This window comes from Vanacampus margaritifer, chromosome 8 (genome assembly GCF_051991255.1).
Source record: "Vanacampus margaritifer isolate UIUO_Vmar chromosome 8, RoL_Vmar_1.0, whole genome shotgun sequence".
NCBI lineage: Eukaryota > Metazoa > Chordata > Actinopteri > Syngnathiformes > Syngnathidae > Vanacampus > Vanacampus margaritifer.
The window spans coordinates 15,031,762-15,050,926 of record NC_135439.1 but is presented as its reverse complement, the minus strand read 5'-3'; the positions used below and the strand labels follow the sequence as shown (position 1 = coordinate 15,050,926).

Sequence of the window (19,165 nt, the reverse complement as noted above, 5' to 3'; positions counted from 1 at the left end):
CAAAGATGGTCTTTTTGTTTCACAGCCAGTTTCCCAGTTGGAATTCTCTCTCAGTTTTGATTGGACCAGATGGTCCTGCGCTATCTCTCTGACCTTTCCGCAGTCAACACTTTATCGACTGTGTGCGTACTGTAGCTTCTTGACCATTTTCTCAATGGCACAGATGGTACATTTGCTTAGTGTTTTAGATTTGTCATGACACCACAGAACGCAAATCTTTCCGTTTAATCTCCACATTTAAAAAACTCAATTTGGCATTTGAGTCTATCATGACACGGCATAGAACAGATGGTTCAAAAAAAAAAGTGAGAGATTTGGTTTCAAAAAGAAAAAGTGAATTGGAGCAAAAAGAGCATCCGAATAAATCTGCCAAGCCTTCGCTCCATTGGTATAGTGCTATTATTATATGTCACTTAAATTAGCTGTAGCTTGTATGACTCTTTATAATATTGACTTGATCAGTAGCATTTTTTTTTTTTTTTTTTGTGCTTTGGTTTGTGCTTTTGAGCATTAATCCATCCAATGTCAATATCACTTGTCCTCATTTGGGTCGCGGGTGAGCTGGGGCCTGTCCCACAGGACAGTGCCAAAAAGCGGGGCACACCCTGGTCTGGTCACCAGCCAATCACAGTGCATTTATATATAAACAACTATTCACTCTTGCATTTACACTTATGGACAATTTAAAGAATTAACTGGTAAACATAACATGCATGTTTTCAGAATGTGAGGGTAGTTTTAAGCAGTTCAATTATAAAGTGTTCTTGCCTGAATGATACGTCACAAATAACACATGATCAAATATTTAACATCTTTCTCTATTTACATGCTTACGTAATGAATGTACTCTTAAAATGTATATTTACACACACACTGATATTTTTGCCTGTGTGTAACTTTTTCTTGATCACTGGTCACATTGTGGTAGGACTGTAACCAGCTCGTTAAACTCAGCTGACCTCTGAATGTTATTTTTTTATACTGTATATCTTCTTTTTATGACTTGGTTTATTTAATAATGTGATCTCTGTGATTTTGGAGTATCAAACATGTATCCCTTGTGAGCTGTAATTGTTTTGGCTGTTTGACCAAGTAGACCATATAATAACAATAAGGTCGCTATGTTAGCCAAAATGATGACTGAATTTAGCAAGGAAAATGTGGGACGTGCTGCACAGTGAAAAATATGAATTTGTCATGGAAATTAAAAATACTGTAATCTATGATTGGTAAATCACACGAGTTTTAACCACTGGAAATCATGAAATCAACAAAAATGCCTTAACTTTAATAAGTGGTGACTCTTCTCACGTTCTTCAGTTTGTTGAGCCTCTTTATTTATTTATTTACTTACTTACTTATTTTGGGGGGAGCAGAGCACAGCACAGTGCTATTGGTCATGTTAATGCTAACCAGCTAGTGATATTAGCATACCACATAATGGCTGTTGAATACTTGCAACATTTTGTTGAAGCAAGAAAGCTAACCACAATGTTCCGAAACGGCTCCGTTGCTTGTGTGAACCACTGGTTGACATTTGGTCACAGCCCTCTGCTCTGTCAGAAGGCGTATGGTGAACATCAACTCAGTCCTCCAGATGATGCCGAGGAATGTGTAACTCTCCACACAGCTGGATTGGTGCCAAAATGGACGGCCTTTCTGTAGCCCTTTGACTCTTGTTGATGTGACCGTAGGGCCTGTGTTGATTGATATTATGGTCAGGAAATGGCTGCAGTCTTCTGTCAGCAAGAGCAGCCCGTAAATCTTATTTCATGGTTTTCATTGGCAATAGTAAACATGAAGTTAATGTTGTGGGATTATCTCAGGAATTTCAAGAAATGTTAACATTCTGAAAAGATACTACTCCCAATTTGTGAGGAATATAATGTCTATCTTTAAGTCTGAAGCTTGGAGCCGTGCCAAAATGCCACCAGGAATGTGTGCCTTTGCTCTTTAGTGGGTCATGGGAAAATGTTGTCAGTTGTGTTGGTTTGTCTGTTATTGTTGGTTTCCTCAACTACTACTATGCAGCAGGAAGGGAAACAAATCTAGTGGCTGCACTTCAACATGTTATATCGTTGCGAGATTTATTCAGAGTTATCTCTATCTTATCTCAATTTAGTGTCTTTTATGTGTGGCTCTACAGTACATTGATAGATATTCTGTCTATATTCATTATGAAAGTACTCAGGGCAATTCTCAGGACTGAAAGAGGTGCTAGAAAATAGCATTTTCAAGTCAAACTCATTCACTCCCAGCAATTTTGACAGAAGCAATTCCCTTCGCTCCTGGCTGTTTTACTGGATTTTGACTGATAATACCAAAAGAAAGATTAGAGTCTCTTCTTTCATCAGGAACAAAACAGTATATTTGTATCTGTTTCCGTTTGGTAGCAATTAGCATTAGAATATAGTTAAGTTTCATCATTATTCACAGACCTGTTCAAAACACTGGGGAAAAGAGCTTGTTGCAACATGGCACTGGTTGATCTCTTATACTCTGCTGCCATCTGCTGGCCGTTTTTTGTATGACAACTAGTGCTGTCAAAGTTAAAGCTTTAACTGATTAATTAATCACCAAAAAATATTTATTGTATTATTACGGCTTTTTTTTTTTTATTAAGTGATTAATCGTGATTAATCAAAATTCTAAGATGTGATTAATCTGATTAAAAATGTAATTGTTTGACAGCTCTAATGACAACCATTGCTTTAAGTGACCTCTTCAGGCCTCTTCAAAGTTCTGTATGCTCTCTAAAAAAAAAGCATAAAAAAACGTATTTTGGGACCATGGCAATTTTTAAAATAGATCGTTTTTATATGTTTTGGGGAACAAAAGAGTTAAACGTTTCTTGACAATAATATATGTGACCTCACTAGTCTGAACATGACATTCTGATTAATATTACTTTTGTGGAATAAGAATAATGACGCAAAATCCAGCCATTTTTATTCATCTCATGGGGCGGCCATTTTGCCACTTGTTGTCGACTGAAGATGACATCATAGTTGCTCAGGGCTCAGGCAACGACCAATCACAGCTCATCTGTTTTCTGAAGCTGAGCTGCGATTGGTTGTTACCTGAGACCTGAGCAACTGTGATATCATCTTCACTCAACAGCAAGTGGTAAAATGGCCGCCTTCTGATATTGACAAAAACTGCTGAATATTGCTGCTTAACTCATATTCCACAAACGCAATATTAACCAAAATACTGTATTTAGACTATTGGGGCTGCATAGAACATATTGTCAATAATTTTTTTAGGGTTGACATCCCCTTTAAAGTGGCCCACGTTTTTTTGTTTTTTTTAGCAGGTACCAAAATCCTTGACAGCACGCTCCCGGAATATACCAGTTATTATTTTTACTTAAATTTTCACTTGTGAATTGACTTTGATGTGACACTTACTTAATCTGTCAGCCATATATTCAATATATTGTTCATCTAATAATCTTATCATCACAATGTTTGTGGGTCTTTCAGGGGAGCTTTCTCTGAGGTGGTTCTGGCAGAGGAGAAGAGGACCCAAAGGTTGGTGGCCATCAAATGTATCCCCAAGAAGGCGTTAGAGGGCAAGGAAAACAGCATTGAGAATGAGATCGCAGTGCTGCACAAGTAAGTGGGCTTCATTAATTTGGGTATGATAACCTCTTTTCATACAATCCCCATGGCTGCAGTCGAACATTGTCACACAAAGGCCATGGCCTTGAAACATACTTTCTTTCAAATGTTGAGAAAATTACAGACGGTTGTGAAAATGGCATTTCTGCATTGGTTCCCAAGTTATTTTTAGAGCTGTTGTTGCCTGGGTTACAGCAGACACACAACTCAAGTAGTCGAGATACAGATGGTTGAGGGGATACAGGTGGGGCTTACAAAGTGGTTCTGTTACAATTTGGACCAAATGGAGCTTACTCATGTAAACAGGTTTGCCCTTGTGGGGCTTTGTGTGTACATATTTGATGATTTGATGACTCTTTTTTTTCCCCTTACAAACACACAATGCAAGTGGGGAGTAAATCTTTTGAAATGTAATTACACTTTTCATGAAAGATGAATTAATGAGTACAGGTCATTTGAAAATGCATTAAAAGCCATTTGTAAATTAAATAAAATTTTCAGACCAATACCAGAATGACACCAATAGAACTATTGATACATTTTTAAAAAAAATATGGTAATTTTAAAGAAAGACCTAGATATCCCAATCCCAAAATAGCATTTTTCCTAAAAATTGCATCAAATTAATGGTAATTTTATAGTTTTCTCATTTCTAATTCCTAATCGTAAAATGGGCACAAGAGGGAGGACGCCATCGCAAATTCCGATACCTTGAAATAAGGTCTGGTATGCCTGATACCTGATATCAGTGATCAAATAAAATACACTACTTCTGGTATATGTTTTTTGTTATATTATAGTAACCCCCTGTTTCTTTGGGAATCTGTCCTCTGTTATAAGATGGAAAACTCGCTTCTTTGCGGTCTTTCGATAAGATGTCATATGACAACAAGAAAGCCCTGTCGAGTTCGGAATCGGTCTCAAGCGATAGATTTGGACAAGCTTTTAGGAGCTAGAGTAAGTTTAGCCTTGGTTGTTAAGGAAAGTTAGGAGAGTCTTTGCCACGTGTATATACACGGGCACTTCAGGTGCTTTTTTTTTTTTTTATCAAATAATCGGAGGCACACAATGGACCAGAGAGGGCTGATTTCTTCCACTGATCATGTTCATGAAATAAATAAATAAATAAAATCATCTACTATAATATTGCTTTTTTTTTTGCAAACAAAGTGGTTCCAAGCATCACAAAAATCATGAAGTTTCTTTAAATATACTAAAATAATGAATTGATAGATTATCCATTTGTGGTTGCTTCTGTGTCAAGACATGGCCCCACCCTTCTAATTTGCTGACCTGTGCGCTCCGGCGCCCTGTGAGATCCGTAGGTGCTGACAGGGGTCAGCAGATGACTCACCAGCCTTTCTTTCTCCCCTTCTCTTCCAGTCACCGTGACCGGCGTCAGCCTCACCGACGTTAGATCCCTCGCCCACACAAACACATAAAACAGCCACACACAAACATGCCGTGTTTGAATGTGAAAGTGGGAGTGGATGCGCACGCTAGAGCGTGCACGCACCCGCTCACACGTGTCCGAGCGCTGGCCGCCTTTAATCTGACATTCATTCTTCCCTGGGTCCATCAATCTTTCTGCGCTCTGCTAAACAGATGAATGATGCTGCATTTTTTGAATCGGCACTGTAATCCAGCATGAGTTTAGACTGGCGCATAGCTCAGCTGTGTCCTTCAGTCAACTGGTGTAACAATATTAGAAGAGAATATTAGCACATTAATAATGATACACAGTAACATTGACAAATAAACTGAATTTGGGGATTTATTAATTTTTTTGCCACTGGGTATTATGGTTTTAGACTCGCTAAAACCAGGTTTAAGTGGTGATGCATAACGTCTGTCCATTTAAAAAAAAATGTGGCACTTAAGCACAAAGTTTGCCCACCATTGAATTAAAGGGGAATTCATCCTTAAAGGGATACTTGACTCATTGAGCCATTTTCAGCAGTAAAAAGTTAATATTTTGTCCAAAATGAATTCGATTACTTCGTTATTTTAAACTGAGCCATCATTGGTCGTGACCTACTTCTTCGGCACAAGTAATGTCATATTCAGTCAAAAGCAAGTGGAAAAAAATGTTTTTTAAAAGTATTAATTTTACATGAAAAATACTGAACTTTTTACTGCTGAAAATGGCTCAATGAGTCAAGTATCCCTTTAAACATTTTTTGACAATAATATATTATGCGACCTCACTTGTCTAAACACGACATTCTGATTAATATTACATTTGTGGAACATGAGTTATGCAGCAAAATGCAGCTTTTTTATCCATCTCAGGTGAAGGCCATTTGGCACTTGTTGTCGACTGAAGATGACATCATAGTTTCTCAGGGCTCAGGCAACGACCAATCACAGCTCATCTGTTTTCTGAAGCTGAGCTGCGATTGGTTGTTACCTGAGACCTGAGCAACTGTGATGTAATTTTCACTCAACAGCAAGTGGCAAAATGGCTGCCTTCTGATATTGATAAAAAAAAACTGCTGGAAATTGCTGCTTAATTCATATTCCACTAACGCAATATTAACCAAAATACTGTATTTAGACTAGTGTGGCTGCATGGAACATATTATTGTTAAGAATTATTTTTCGGGTTGACTTCCACTTTAAGAGATTTGTATTTTATTTTATCTTTTAATTAACTTTGACTCTCTCCTTGCAGGATTAAACATACCAACATTGTGACTCTGGAAGAAATCTTTGAGAGTAAATCGCACCTGTACCTTGTCATGCAACTGTGAGTATTCACATATGTGTGACTTTGGAGCCATCTCCCACGCATCGCGTGTCACATGACATTAATTGCGCTTACACACGCACACGCTCGCGCACGCACGCGCGTGCAGGCACACGTCGTACGACGCTTACTCACGGACATCGGTGGGGAGTTTTGCCTTCACACCTGCAGCCTGTCAGCCTGCCGCCCACCTTAGTGACTGAAATGTCAGGGAGAAAGAAAAAGAGAAGACAAAGAGTAGATATGGATCTGGAGTTGTATTAGATTACACACGATATCTATGCGAGACATCAAAATCACAGGTGTAAATGATAAAGGCAGGGATGGAGGGTGAAGTGATATCTTTGTACTTATTTTACTCCCTTGTAATATTTGTTTGGCCTCATAACAATTTAAGCATGACCTGGTTGCACAGTCATGAATCTAACTACTGTACATGAACTGAATCAGGCCAAGTTAAAATTTATGTATTAATTATTAATGTGGCTAGGAGGGGAAACCAATAAGGTACGCAACAGAAGCAGAAGCTGTTTTGCAGGGTAGCGTTCACATATTTAATATTTGTGTACATTTTTTGGGACATAGAGATTCTGTTAAACTGATAGCCTACGACTCCGCAGTCTGCAAGCAGTCATGCCGCCATCTAGTGGCCATTTTGTAGTAGCGGCATCAGATTATTTGTTTGCAAAATCATTTTATTATTATTATTATAATCAGTGGCGTTTTCTCCCCTAAATAACTAAAATATACATTTACATATTTGCCTTCAAAATTGCTGTGATACTATGAGACGTAAAACTTAATGAATGGCAGGTCCAGGAGACAGCATTCACACTCGCATTAACAACTATTGTATTTTTTATAGTCATAACAAGCATGTTGTTTTTTTTAATGTGGCAGAAAGCCGGAGTGGCCAGAGAAAACACAGACATGTTATGTTATATCCCTCAACAAATGAAGTCTTCTCTTTTATTTAGATGTCACAACATCATTGTGACGTCCAATGATGTGGGTCTGTTTCTTTGATCCATTCAGGGTGTCTGGCGGGGAATTGTTTGACCGCATCATAGAAAAGGGCTTCTACACGGAGAAAGATGCCAGTAAACTCATTCAGCAGATTCTGGATGCTGTCAAATACCTCCATGACATGGGAATCGTGCACCGAGATCTCAAGGTTTTATTACTATTAGTATTAGTATTATTAATATTATTATTGTTGTTGTTGTTATTATTAATTTATATCAAACTGAAAAATGTGGCCTTGAATTGATTACAAATTTTATATCAATATTACGTGGCCACGGAGCTGTTTTCTATTACTGTATTCAGGACAAGAGTGACGTGATAAAATGTCCCATATGTCTGATTTGCATCACAGCCAGAGAATCTGCTCTACTACAGCATGGATGAAGACTCGAAAATCATGATCAGTGACTTTGGTCTGTCGAAAATCGAGGGCTCTGGCAGTGTGATGTCCACAGCGTGCGGAACTCCTGGATATGTCGGTAAATAAGTCACTTACATTCTGAAATAAATATATATATATATATATATATATATATATATATATATATATATATATATATATATATATATATATATATATATATAACAGGGTTTTATTGTATAACTCATTCATAATGCTTTAAAACACCTGAACCCTGACAGAGGGACACATTTTAGTTAAAATATATATACCAATTAAAAGTAAAATACATAAACTTGTATTTCTGGTTCTTTTGTAATCATTAAACTTTTTCATCTTTTGGCATTGCTGATACGCTTGTATCTCCAGATTATATGGTTTAAGGGAATTCAAGCTTGGAAGTTTCACCATAAATGCAATGAATCAACACAGATAGAAAGTGTAAAAAAAAAAAAAAATGAAGAAATTAGTTTCAAATAATTCATCTCTTCATTTCAGCCCCTGAGGTTCTGGCCCAGAAACCCTACAGTAAAGCAGTAGACTGCTGGTCTATTGGAGTCATAGCCTACATTCTGTGAGTACAAAAGCATTTATTACATTCTCTTTTTTTCTTTTGAACCAGTTATGTCTCTAAGCCACAGCTGTTAATGTATCGACTCTCAGGTTGTGTGGTTACCCTCCGTTCTACGACGAGAACGACGCCAAACTGTTTGAACAGATCCTGAAAGCAGAATATGAGTTTGATTCGCCGTACTGGGACGACATCTCGGATTCAGGTAGCTGAGAGAAAAATCAACTTTGTCACATCTGAAGTGTAATGATGCCTTTTATTTTTTTATCTCTACAGCGAAAGACTTTATCGTCCACCTGATGGAGAAAGACCCCAATATACGTTACACTTGTGAGCAGGCCCTGCAGCATCCATGGTACTTGTTACAACCTCCTTTCCCGTTAGCATTGAGAAACTCTATTTGTATTTAAAATGTATTAATCATAATGCTAAGAACTTTAAATGATTGATATTTGAGCTACTTTATAGGTCAGTGATTTACTCAAATTCAAACAGGCTGATGTGTGCATATTGGGGCCAGGGGACTTTATTTATACTAACACGGTAGAGAAGTAGGATAATGTACAATATATGTCAAGTGAATCTGGAGTTTAAAAGAAGATGAAAATGATGATCCGAGAAATAGCCGAGGCAGCCAAGAACCAAGGCACTGTGGGTAAAATTTGTTAGGCAACAAACATGGACACACACAACATTGTGGATTCATGAGAGACCATCTACGTACATCTGTAGGTGTTGCTGGTTTGGCTTGCAACAGAGTTCAACTTGGTTCGGCAGTTTATGCAATGTCTTCAGGTGTGCAGCAAGAAATTATATAATCTTCCCTTAATTGGTCCGAAACATTTTTATTTATGACGTTGGTCGTCTATGTATGCCGCTAAAGGGCAGGACAATGAAAATGCCCTTTCACTAGATGGCAGAAAGTCCAATGAGCCTGTGTATCCACCTGTTGCGATTCCATTCATAGTGTTCAACTAATCTGGCCCAGATTTTCTGCTATCCTAGTACCCAGGTTAAATCCAGCTCCTTCCCGATGTAAAATATCTTAGTCTCTCAGTTGAGATGTATTATTTCAATTCTTCTTCTATTTCAATTAGTACTTTCTCATTAGATAGATAGATTACTGGGGAAAAATAAATAAGCCATTCTCTCTCTTTTTTCTTTATATATATATATATATATATGTGTGTGTATACAGATAGATATAGGTAGCCAGCTCAATAATTTGCTACCAAATTGCTAGCCAACTGACAAGCTAGCTGGCTTGCTCTCTCTCTATCTCTATCTCTCTATCTCTTTTTTGTTTCACTCTTTGCAGTAAGATAGCAATTCCCCCAACCCTCAAAAAATATATATTTTTTCTCAAGTTGAGGTTTTTTTTCTTAAAATAATAAAAGATATGTAGCTAGCTAGCCAGCTAAATAGCTTGCTAGCAAAACAGCTAGCCAACTAAGAAAGAAAAAAAGCAAATTATTGAATCGTGAATGGGTGAGTTCCTACTGTCTACACAGACTCAAATAAAAGCACATGCTGATACGTTTCCTCTTTTCAGGATTGCTGGAGATACTGCTCTAGACAAGAACATCCATGAGTCTGTCAGTGCGCAGATCAAGAAGAACTTTGCCAAAAGTAAATGGAAAGTAAGACTTTTTCTATATCTTTCAATAATTATCTTAAATTGTTTTACATGACACAAAAATTCCAGCAGACACATCCCAAAAATCTTGCCAAATAGATCGGATGATGTCATAGATGGCCAGTTTTAAAGTGGCTCTAATGTTCGCGTCCCTCCTCAGCAAGCATTCAACGCGACAGCGGTGGTCCGCCACATGAGGCGTCTTCAGCTGGGCACCAACCATGAAGAACCCAACCAAGCGACCCTAACGAGCCCGTGCCGAGCTCACCTGCTGCTCCCAGGAGAGGACCCTCAACACGCAGGTACACAAGTCACTCTTTTGCTTTATTCCCTCTTTAGTGCTCTTGATGTTTTTCAGTTACATTGGGAAAATGTGAATAATATGAAGACTTTTTTTCCTGTCTAAATTTGTGTCCATGAGTTGAAATAAGCCACCCACATGCCAGGTTTGTCATATCAAGATCTGATTGTGTGGTTTTACGGTTTTATTAAATGTCAGTCCAAAAGCTGATATTAACGTGATGTCTGTTTTCTTTTTAGAGTCTTGTGGAGAGGCCGGGTGTTCCCAGGCGCTGGACGGGGACGGCGTGGACCCTCTGTCCAACAGTAGCTACCGCTGCCACCCGACGAGCCGGGTGTGATCCCTGTGCTGCTTGGCTGCCTCGTCGACCCCAGTGATTTTTTTCCATTTTTAAACCCCCTCGGTGAAACCAGAGGTTGCGACTCCCTCACACCCACTCCGTGTCCGGTTAGGAATGAGGCGTCATTCCGACCTCTCGCCTGCAGGGGGAGCAAGTCTGTCCAGTCTGAGATGGAAGGAGATTCAGATTCAGTAAATCGGGAAGTGTTGATTGATGATTTTGATGACTAGTTGCCAGACTGGGCGGGTAGTTTGTGCTAAGAGAATTCAAAGTAAAGAGGGGAGGATTGTTTATTTCCAAAGCAGGACAGAGCTGAGGCTATTATTTTGACACAGCTTGTGTTTGCGATTGTTTCTATTTGTTTTGTGTTATTTGTGCATGATGAGAAGAGAGAGTCCCTGAGCATGTTTTCGCTATTATGCCCACTTTCTGTCATTGCGGAGGAGTGCCATGAGCAAAAGCCTTTCTGAGATCTTTTTTGCAGTTTTGAATGTAACAGAGTCTACGCTAATAGTACTGCAAAGTGAAGACAGATTTAATGCTCTTCGATAATCTGTGAACTTTATGCAAAACTCCATCTGTTCCCATGTAGCCTTTTATGAGATGGTATATATATATATATATATATATATATATGGTGTTTCCATGCAGCTGTGGCAAAGGCTTCCCCTTGGCTTCTTTCAACCTCTTGAACCACATGAGCGCAGGGATCTTATCTTTGTCTATGGTGCCTTTAGGGTTTACAGTATGATGGATTTATTTTAGGTGGGAGCTTCTCAAGTGTGTCTAATCTGCACAGTCTGGTCATGTTTTATATTTATCGCATTTGTAGCTTTGAAATGTTTTGTTTCACTCTAGATTAGCTACTACGACGCTAGTTTTAAAATCCAGGCGAATTGTAATTAGACAGGTTTAATATTTAACATAAGCCTGAAGATAGAGAATTGTGTATGGGTACAAAAAATGTATATGCATCTAGCAATGTGTACCGTAATCTTACATATTTTTCCCCCCCTTGATTATTTTACAAGCAGCCCTTTAAAAATAACTACATTACAGAATGTCAATATGCATCATTATTATTTTTTCTCCTCACTCTTGTGTTGTAAAAAAATCCAGTAAATGGCCTCCTTTTGAGGAGCTTTAACGCACATGTTCAAAAGCGTCAAAAATATACATCTCATGTTGAAGTGTGCAAATCCGTTGTGAGTAGTTGCCATGAGGTCAGCGCTGGAGAGAACAAGTGAGGAACACTGCAGATTCGAAAAAAAACTTGCATCAAAAGAAAATGTTTAAGCTGTAGTCGGCATTCCTGTCAGGTAAGGTAACGTGCTTGTGTTTTTGGACAGTAACTGTAAAAATGTAGACTGTATTTTACGGCGTTTCCAAAAGTGAATCGCTCGCTTCTGTAGCTATCAAAAGTACTCAAATTACGGATAGATGTTTAAGTACTTGATTTACTAAAGGGAAAATAACAACCAATTAATCAGTTATTATTTTTGAATTGCTCTGATGTTCTGAACTCCTGTTGTCATGCCAGTGTCGTATTGTGCAGGATGATCCTCGTGTTGTTGTTCTTCAGAGACTCAATCAACAGCACCTCGCACGTTTGCTGCATGGTGGCCCCCATTTTGACTCAGTCGAGTCACTGTCGAACAGAATTGTTCATTAATCCATGCAGAAACCCAAATATATATTTTATGATCACATGGTGTCCCTTTGTTGGAAAGTGGGGCAAAACTCCTCGAAAAAGGAAAGAAAGTCTCACATTCATGGTTAATGATGCAAATGCTGATGACATGCATAAGCATAGAGCCATTACCTCACCATTGAACTTGCTGTGGTAGGATTTTGTTTTCTTTTTATTGGGGGGGAGGATACACCAGGGTTGGACATACACGACATTACGATTATTTCTGCTTATTGCTATCGGGATAAAGGGAAAATATTAGTGTGATGGTTGTCTACTTTCTCCTCTTTTTGCTTGTCCAGATGGATTTGTCGTACAAAGGAGTGTTTTTACCATGAATATGTTGTCTTTTTTTCTTAAACTGTATTTTAAACTGTACACAAAGATCATGGGCTGTGGAAAAGTGGCTGTAAGTGAAACATACATTAAACTCCTTGTCTATGCATTTATAATCTGTCCTGGTGTCCTCTTTCAATACTCAAAAACAACTGCAACACAATAGAAGTTTCATTTGAGAGCTTCCTAGGATCTTTGGCTGCCGAGGGGAATAAAGAGTCCTCACAGAGTCTAAATGATGCGGTTACAGCAGGACCACGAGCACAAGGCCGCTTCCAAATAATCGCATGGATGGTCGGCAAGGGAGTGCTGACATGTGCAAGTCACGTCTTGGTGTGGAAAAGGGAGGTGGGGATGAAGTTGATGAGGTCAACCAAACATTGTACCAGATACGAGTTCCTCTGAAATAAACAAATAATGGGAACACTTAAATCACACATCTTTTGAATGAAATGTTCTAGTTTAGAATATTTATTGACAATTCGTTCACTTGACAAAATAATGTAAGAACGGAAACACAAATCATCAACCCAAATGGGGAGGACTGTTGGAACGGGGGAAATAGCTGATCCAAATCCTGTACGTGTGTCAGGAGGGTTCCAGCACTGATATCACAAAAGATCAATTTCGGCCACACGATCAACCAAGAGATCAAGTGGCATTAGTAGCTACATTCAGTGTGCAAGAGGAAGCGATACTAGCACAGTCAACTTGTACGCCTGCTTACAATGCCCAGAGCATCTGACAGTTCCTGGCCATGCTGAAGCAATCCACCTATTCACCCTGACGCTGTGTGTGTTTTTTTTCCCCAAGCTCAAGGAGGTCATCTTGGAAGAATGGCAGAGAAGGCAGGAAATATGTGTTAGACTCCAAGGGGATTACTTTGAAGAGGGAAATTTTGGAGTTGGGATTTGAAACATACCTTTGGTGACACCAGTCCTGGAACTTTTCTGAAACAGCTTGTATGCACTCCCTACACTTTGCGAATGAGATGATGGATGGTCTCCTAGGTCAGTGGTCCCCAAACTCTGAAAAAAAAAAAATTTAAGACTACAACTCACCATTTCACTAAGTGGCGAAAAAATGCTGGATTGTTTTCCTAAAGCATATTGGGCTACTTTTATGCACGTTTGTATTGATTATTTTGTCCCAGCAGATTGGGTTGAAGATTTGGGCAGGCTGAAGAGCTGAAGCTTTTTGCCGTATACTGAAGTTGAAGTAAGTTTAATGTAATATTGTTAAAAAGTCAGGGGCGTGGCTGAATGGTTCATTGGGTAACACCGCTGACTTTTAGGCACAGTTGTTAGGGTTCAAATCCTGGTCAGGGTGTATCGCTCACCCATGGAAAATGGGTGGGTTGTATCAGAAAAGACATCAAGTGGGAAAATTGTGCCAGACATGCACACCTTTTTTATTTTATTTTTTTGTTACACAAAACATCACAATTGTTCCTGCTCATTTGGGGTTAAAAAAAAAAATAATAGTAATAATTTGACCCAATTTTACGGAAGCGTATTGCATTCACTTTGGGGACCTGTTTTTCTGACTAATTTTGTGGGGCACCTTTGTTTTTTTGAGTATTTTTTTTCTGTTTTATTGAATATTTTTTCCCCTGTTTTTTTTTTTGTAAAATTCAGTAAAACAGAAAAAAATATTCAAAAAAACAGACAATAAAAAAAAAATACTCCAAAAAAAAAATACAAAGCTCCCCCCCAAAAATTTGTCAGAAAAACAGGAGTTGTTTTTTTTTTCTTCTTCAAGTGAATGCAATACGCTTCCGTACAATTTTGAGGTAAATAAATTACCCAAAAAGTTGGGTTGGTCCCTGTTCGACACAATTTGGGTTCTATTTTGACCCAACTGTTGTTAGAGCGTATCCTGTGAGCAGCTTACTGTGGTAACCCCTGATGGGGAATGATGTTTCTTCTCTTGTATGTAAAAAAAAAAAGTATTATTTGTAACCAGAGCTCTAATGACCTAACTAATCTGGTAAACCATTTCTTGATAGCTTTAACAGTATGGGTAGTTTTAATCTATTAATGGATCAACATTTTGACCCAACGTTCTGGGTCAAATCCTCAAACCAACGTGCTGGCTATGAAAAAACAACAACATTGTCAGTCAACTTTTGGACTCAGCCCTGTTAGCTATTTCACCCAATTTTGATTTACTTTTGATACAATACTTTTAAGCGTGAATCCAGGTGTCAATGGTGAGGAGTGATTGTTTCCTTTTAACAACTCAGCCCATTTTAGTTTAAAGGCAGACAGTGATGCCAAAAGTGTGTTACTTATTGTGTCAAATCTACTCTGTAATTCTTTTTAAATCAACGTAATTGCAGAAAATCCAACTTCACAAAGATTTAATGTTGGAAATGGAAGCTACAAGTTGTCAGAGCTGTTTTGATAGTTCTGAAGTTTCATTGCCTCATTTGTGAGATCGTCGCCACATAAAATTTGAATCAGTTGTTGTGGCAAATCCCTATTTTAAGCAGAACCGCGGATGTTGTTGTCATGGAATTTCCTCTACACTCTTGAATGTGCTGGGAAATGGTCAACACTTGCAAAACAATTCCTTAATAGAGGTTGTCTGTGCTCTTTGCACATCAAGAGATATCTTCTTGAAAAAAAAACTCAAGTTCACTCATGATAGTTCATCCCTGGAGACTGTGAAGCTGCACGCGAGAGAGGGAGAGAGAGAGAGAGAGAGAGAGAGAGAGAGAGAGAGAGAGAGAGAGAGAGAGAGAGAGAGAGAGAGAGAGAGAGAGAGAGAGAGAGAGAGAGAGAGAGAGAGAGAGACTTTCCCAAAGTCCACTCACAATGCTGGTGCGAGTGAATTTGTGCCAAGCATAAAAAATGTGACACTCTGCACTAAGATGGTCGTATCTGAAATATTCACTCCCCCAAAAACAACAAAAGAGTGTGAGAAAACAGAAATCGTGTGTGCAAATGACAGACGTCTCTGCGGGGAAAGCTCTTCTTCAAACTAAACTTTCATCCCTAACTGATACTTGCTGAGCTGAAATGAAATGTTGTGTACAGAACGCTCACGCAGGTTGAAGTGACAGCGGCATCTGTCAGCAGGATTCTGTCAGCGCCCGCCGGAGGTTAACGTGTCTGCTGGGTTTGTTGTCATAGGAATGGAGAGTTTTCACAAGGTGTTTGGCTTTTTTCCATTCGCTTCCTGCTGTTTTGAGTTAAAGCGACAAACTAATGGAGAATGCCTTTGATAATTGCCACATCTGACTGCTTCACACATCTCATAAGTGGAAACAGACCAAAACATCCATGCAGGGACCGTTTTGGGGCTTTAAGGCACCAAATCTGAAATGCATGAAGACACATGTCGGTGTTGGTTTTTCAGGTGTGTCAAGTACGTTGAAACAGTTGATCTGCTGCGGTTTATTTCTTAATTTTTTTTCAGGTTTAGAATTGATTTTACAAGCTACTCATTGTGACGGTTAGCCCCAAAATATCTCTACAATAGCCTTTTTATTTGACCATTTATGAATGGAACAGCTTCTAATTCGTAGATTAACACTTAGCTGTTCACAATGGGTACTTCTGTAAGCCTCTGGCCAATAGTTTTCAGACTGGATTCGGGTTCGAATTTCCCACTCTCCGGCGGATGTGACGTCATGTGCGAATTGTCTACGTGAAGAAGGGTGTGTGCAGTTTTACTAAGTTTTATATTCATAAATGGAAAGTTGAAACCTATTTTTTTTCTGTTTTTGAAAGAGATGGATGTGTATTTACAGTCCATCTCTATTTCCAAAAGTAAGTAGGCTATCAATACCTTAAATTTGTGTTCTCATTTTGGTGTTTTTAATATTTCTTAGTTTAAGACCCCTGGCATATTTTTTTATTTTTCTTTATTTTTTATTTATTTTTATTTTACTTTATTGTTATTGTGATATTATTGTATACTGTGATGATGTTTGTTTGCTAAATGTTTGCCATGTTTGGCTTGTGATTTCAATTTGTTAAATAAAGCAAAAAAAACAAAAAAAGGTGTGTGCAGTTTCATTTTGCGCCACAGGTGGTAGCAATCCAAAATTGAACTTTAAACTTTGAGCTTTAAATAAAAGAAGCAATAGATAATTTTACAAAATGGTTTTACGATAGATTTAATTATTCATCATCATCACTATTATTATTATTATTATTAAGTTATTTTATTAATCCCTATATTTTTTAGTAAATACATTTATGCCAGAGTTTAGGGTTTAGGGTCATGCAGGTGTAAGTAAAAGAAAAAAAAAACGGAATATATATACATTTAAAATATTATCGATTTTATTTATTCATCATATTTTTAATAATTCATTTTAAATAATAATAATAATAATAACGTTTCTGAGTTTGAAATGACTTGTATAAATTCAGCTTTTATCAACTTTCCCACACACTTACATCCTTGATAAGCAAACACGACACTCGTATTTCCAACTTTTATCTGCAGTTCATTTGGGTTTCGAGAGAAGACAAAGATTGCTCGAAGAATCAATATTTTGTTTGGGCTGAAACTAAAAAAAAAAACTGATAAAAGTCATGACTGGCGTCAGATTTTCCAGCTCTATTTGCAGAGTGTCCTGTGGCCTCGTTCAAACCAGGTTATTAGAGCATAAACAAAACAAAGTCCCTGAGGTGCTGGAACACAGTAGAGGGTGAGAGACTTGAAATTATACAGTGAGATCATCTTCCACTTCATTGGGATGAGTGACTTGCAGTTTTCGGAACAATTCATTCACCATGTCCACCAGTCCACAGCAAGCAAGCAGATTATTTAAGGACGACTCATTAGGGTTTCCGAATGAAAGAAAAACTGCAGGAAAAAATAAACATCAATAAATGTGACATCCAATGGACTTTTGTTCCAAATAGAGATGATGCTGTGTTGTAATATTTAATGCCCTTAAAACTACAAGCAATATAAAGCAAGTACAGTAAAAATAAACTACAAAACCAATTCCTATAAAAATGTTAATGAGAGAACCATTCAATATAGCACTTTTGTTTTTCATTGATCTTTCCAGATGATTGGTATGTTGACGAGAGACGGATGAAACGGGATGACTAAAGAAATACATCTTTAGACGATTATTCCAAATATGTGAAAGAGGTTGTTTTTCTTCTTCTTCCCCTAACTGGTCATGGGGGTGGTTATCTGTGCGGACTTGCATGTGTTGAGTTTCCTCTGGGTGCACTGGTTTCCTCCCACAGTCCAAACACATGCACTTTACATTAAGTGGAAACTTGAACTTGCCCCCAAGTGTGGTTGCCTCCATGTCTGTCCACATGCATTTTAGCACAGTGACATGGATGGATAGGTAACATCTTGATTTGCATGAGCGTTTGACTTTCTGGAAGTCTGTGTGCATCTGGAATAAATTAGTAAACAAAACCCTTTTTTGAGGCCTCATGTGGAAATAAGTTGACTAGTCTGACCATGATTGTAAACCAGATAAATATTAGTAAGTAATTGTACTTCTCGAAATGTTGGGGTGTTTCAGTCACTCTTTTTTTTTTTTTTTAAATAAACACACAGAGTGGAAACTAAATAGAGAACCAAGGTTAAGATTCAGTCTATTTTCAACAGTTCTATCAACAAACACATAAGTACCATTCCTCCAAAACCAGTATTTTGCGACGGGTGGAAAGTAAAAAGACAAAGGAAAAGGGCTTTTGCCAAAGGGGGATAAAAATGATTGAAGAATAATGCGTCTTTTACTCTTTTGACATACAGACATATGACCTTGCAACCTAAATACTGAGCCTAGACTTTTTGACAATATTATTATGCATAGCGTCTGGCTTTACGGACCAAGGGTTGACAGAGGTCCCGGAGGGCAAAACGCAAGTCAGTCATCGTCATGGAAGAAATCTTGGACGTCAACAGTGAAATAACACAGGTCAAATGTAATGGTAACAATGAGGAAAGATTTCCATGAGAACAGAAGTCTTGTTGCCGGGGCAACTGGCAGCTTTTCTGAAATGTAGACAGAATGAGAACAGAGGTGCAGACATTCGAGAGGGAATTAAGGCAACAATAAGAAATGAAATGATTCAGTTCCAGGATAAACAGATATATATTTATATATATTCCCATTTTAAATCCATCCCTGTTGTGCTGTAGGCTACAAGCCTGTAGCATCGTGCTAGCTAGCGCTAAGCTAGTTCATCTCTAACGTCCACTTCCGTTTGTTGCTAGAGGACAGAGTGAGAGGCCAACAGCGAGGCATTAGGCAACCAGGTATTCCCGTGTTTAGGGCAGCATTAACTAGTCAAATATTCCCATAAACAAACACACTGTAAAATGTAGCGCTTACGTAGCTTCCACACATGCGCAATCCCCAGGTAGAAATTAGACAGGACATCCCATCTAATCATGTGATTGTATGGGTTATATATTTTTGGAAAAATATGCGGAGAAGCAAAACACAAGGACAAATCATACATGACCAATAGCTCGAAAGCAAGGTGAAAAGCTAAAA

General features: G+C 38.2%; 1 protein-coding gene across 3 annotated transcripts in view; it reads left to right on the top strand.

Annotated features, from left to right (window-relative positions):
• The window catches only part of camk1b (calcium/calmodulin-dependent protein kinase Ib), a 33,310-nt gene extending 20,522 nt beyond the window's left edge, over positions 1 to 12,788 (top strand). For all 3 annotated transcript variants that reach the window (XM_077573312.1, XM_077573313.1, XM_077573314.1), the window contains 10 exons: positions 3,486 to 3,617; positions 6,298 to 6,372; positions 7,408 to 7,546; positions 7,751 to 7,877; positions 8,297 to 8,372; positions 8,462 to 8,574; positions 8,646 to 8,724; positions 9,922 to 10,009; positions 10,166 to 10,307; positions 10,546 to 12,788. In XM_077573312.1, the coding sequence (XP_077429438.1) occupies positions 3,486 to 3,617; positions 6,298 to 6,372; positions 7,408 to 7,546; positions 7,751 to 7,877; positions 8,297 to 8,372; positions 8,462 to 8,574; positions 8,646 to 8,724; positions 9,922 to 10,009; positions 10,166 to 10,307; positions 10,546 to 10,646 (1,072 nt within the window). In that variant the 3' untranslated portion in view covers positions 10,647 to 12,788. The remainder of the gene's footprint in view (positions 1 to 3,485; positions 3,618 to 6,297; positions 6,373 to 7,407; positions 7,547 to 7,750; positions 7,878 to 8,296; positions 8,373 to 8,461; positions 8,575 to 8,645; positions 8,725 to 9,921; positions 10,010 to 10,165; positions 10,308 to 10,545) is intronic.
• The last annotated feature ends 6,377 nt before the right edge of the window (positions 12,789 to 19,165 follow it).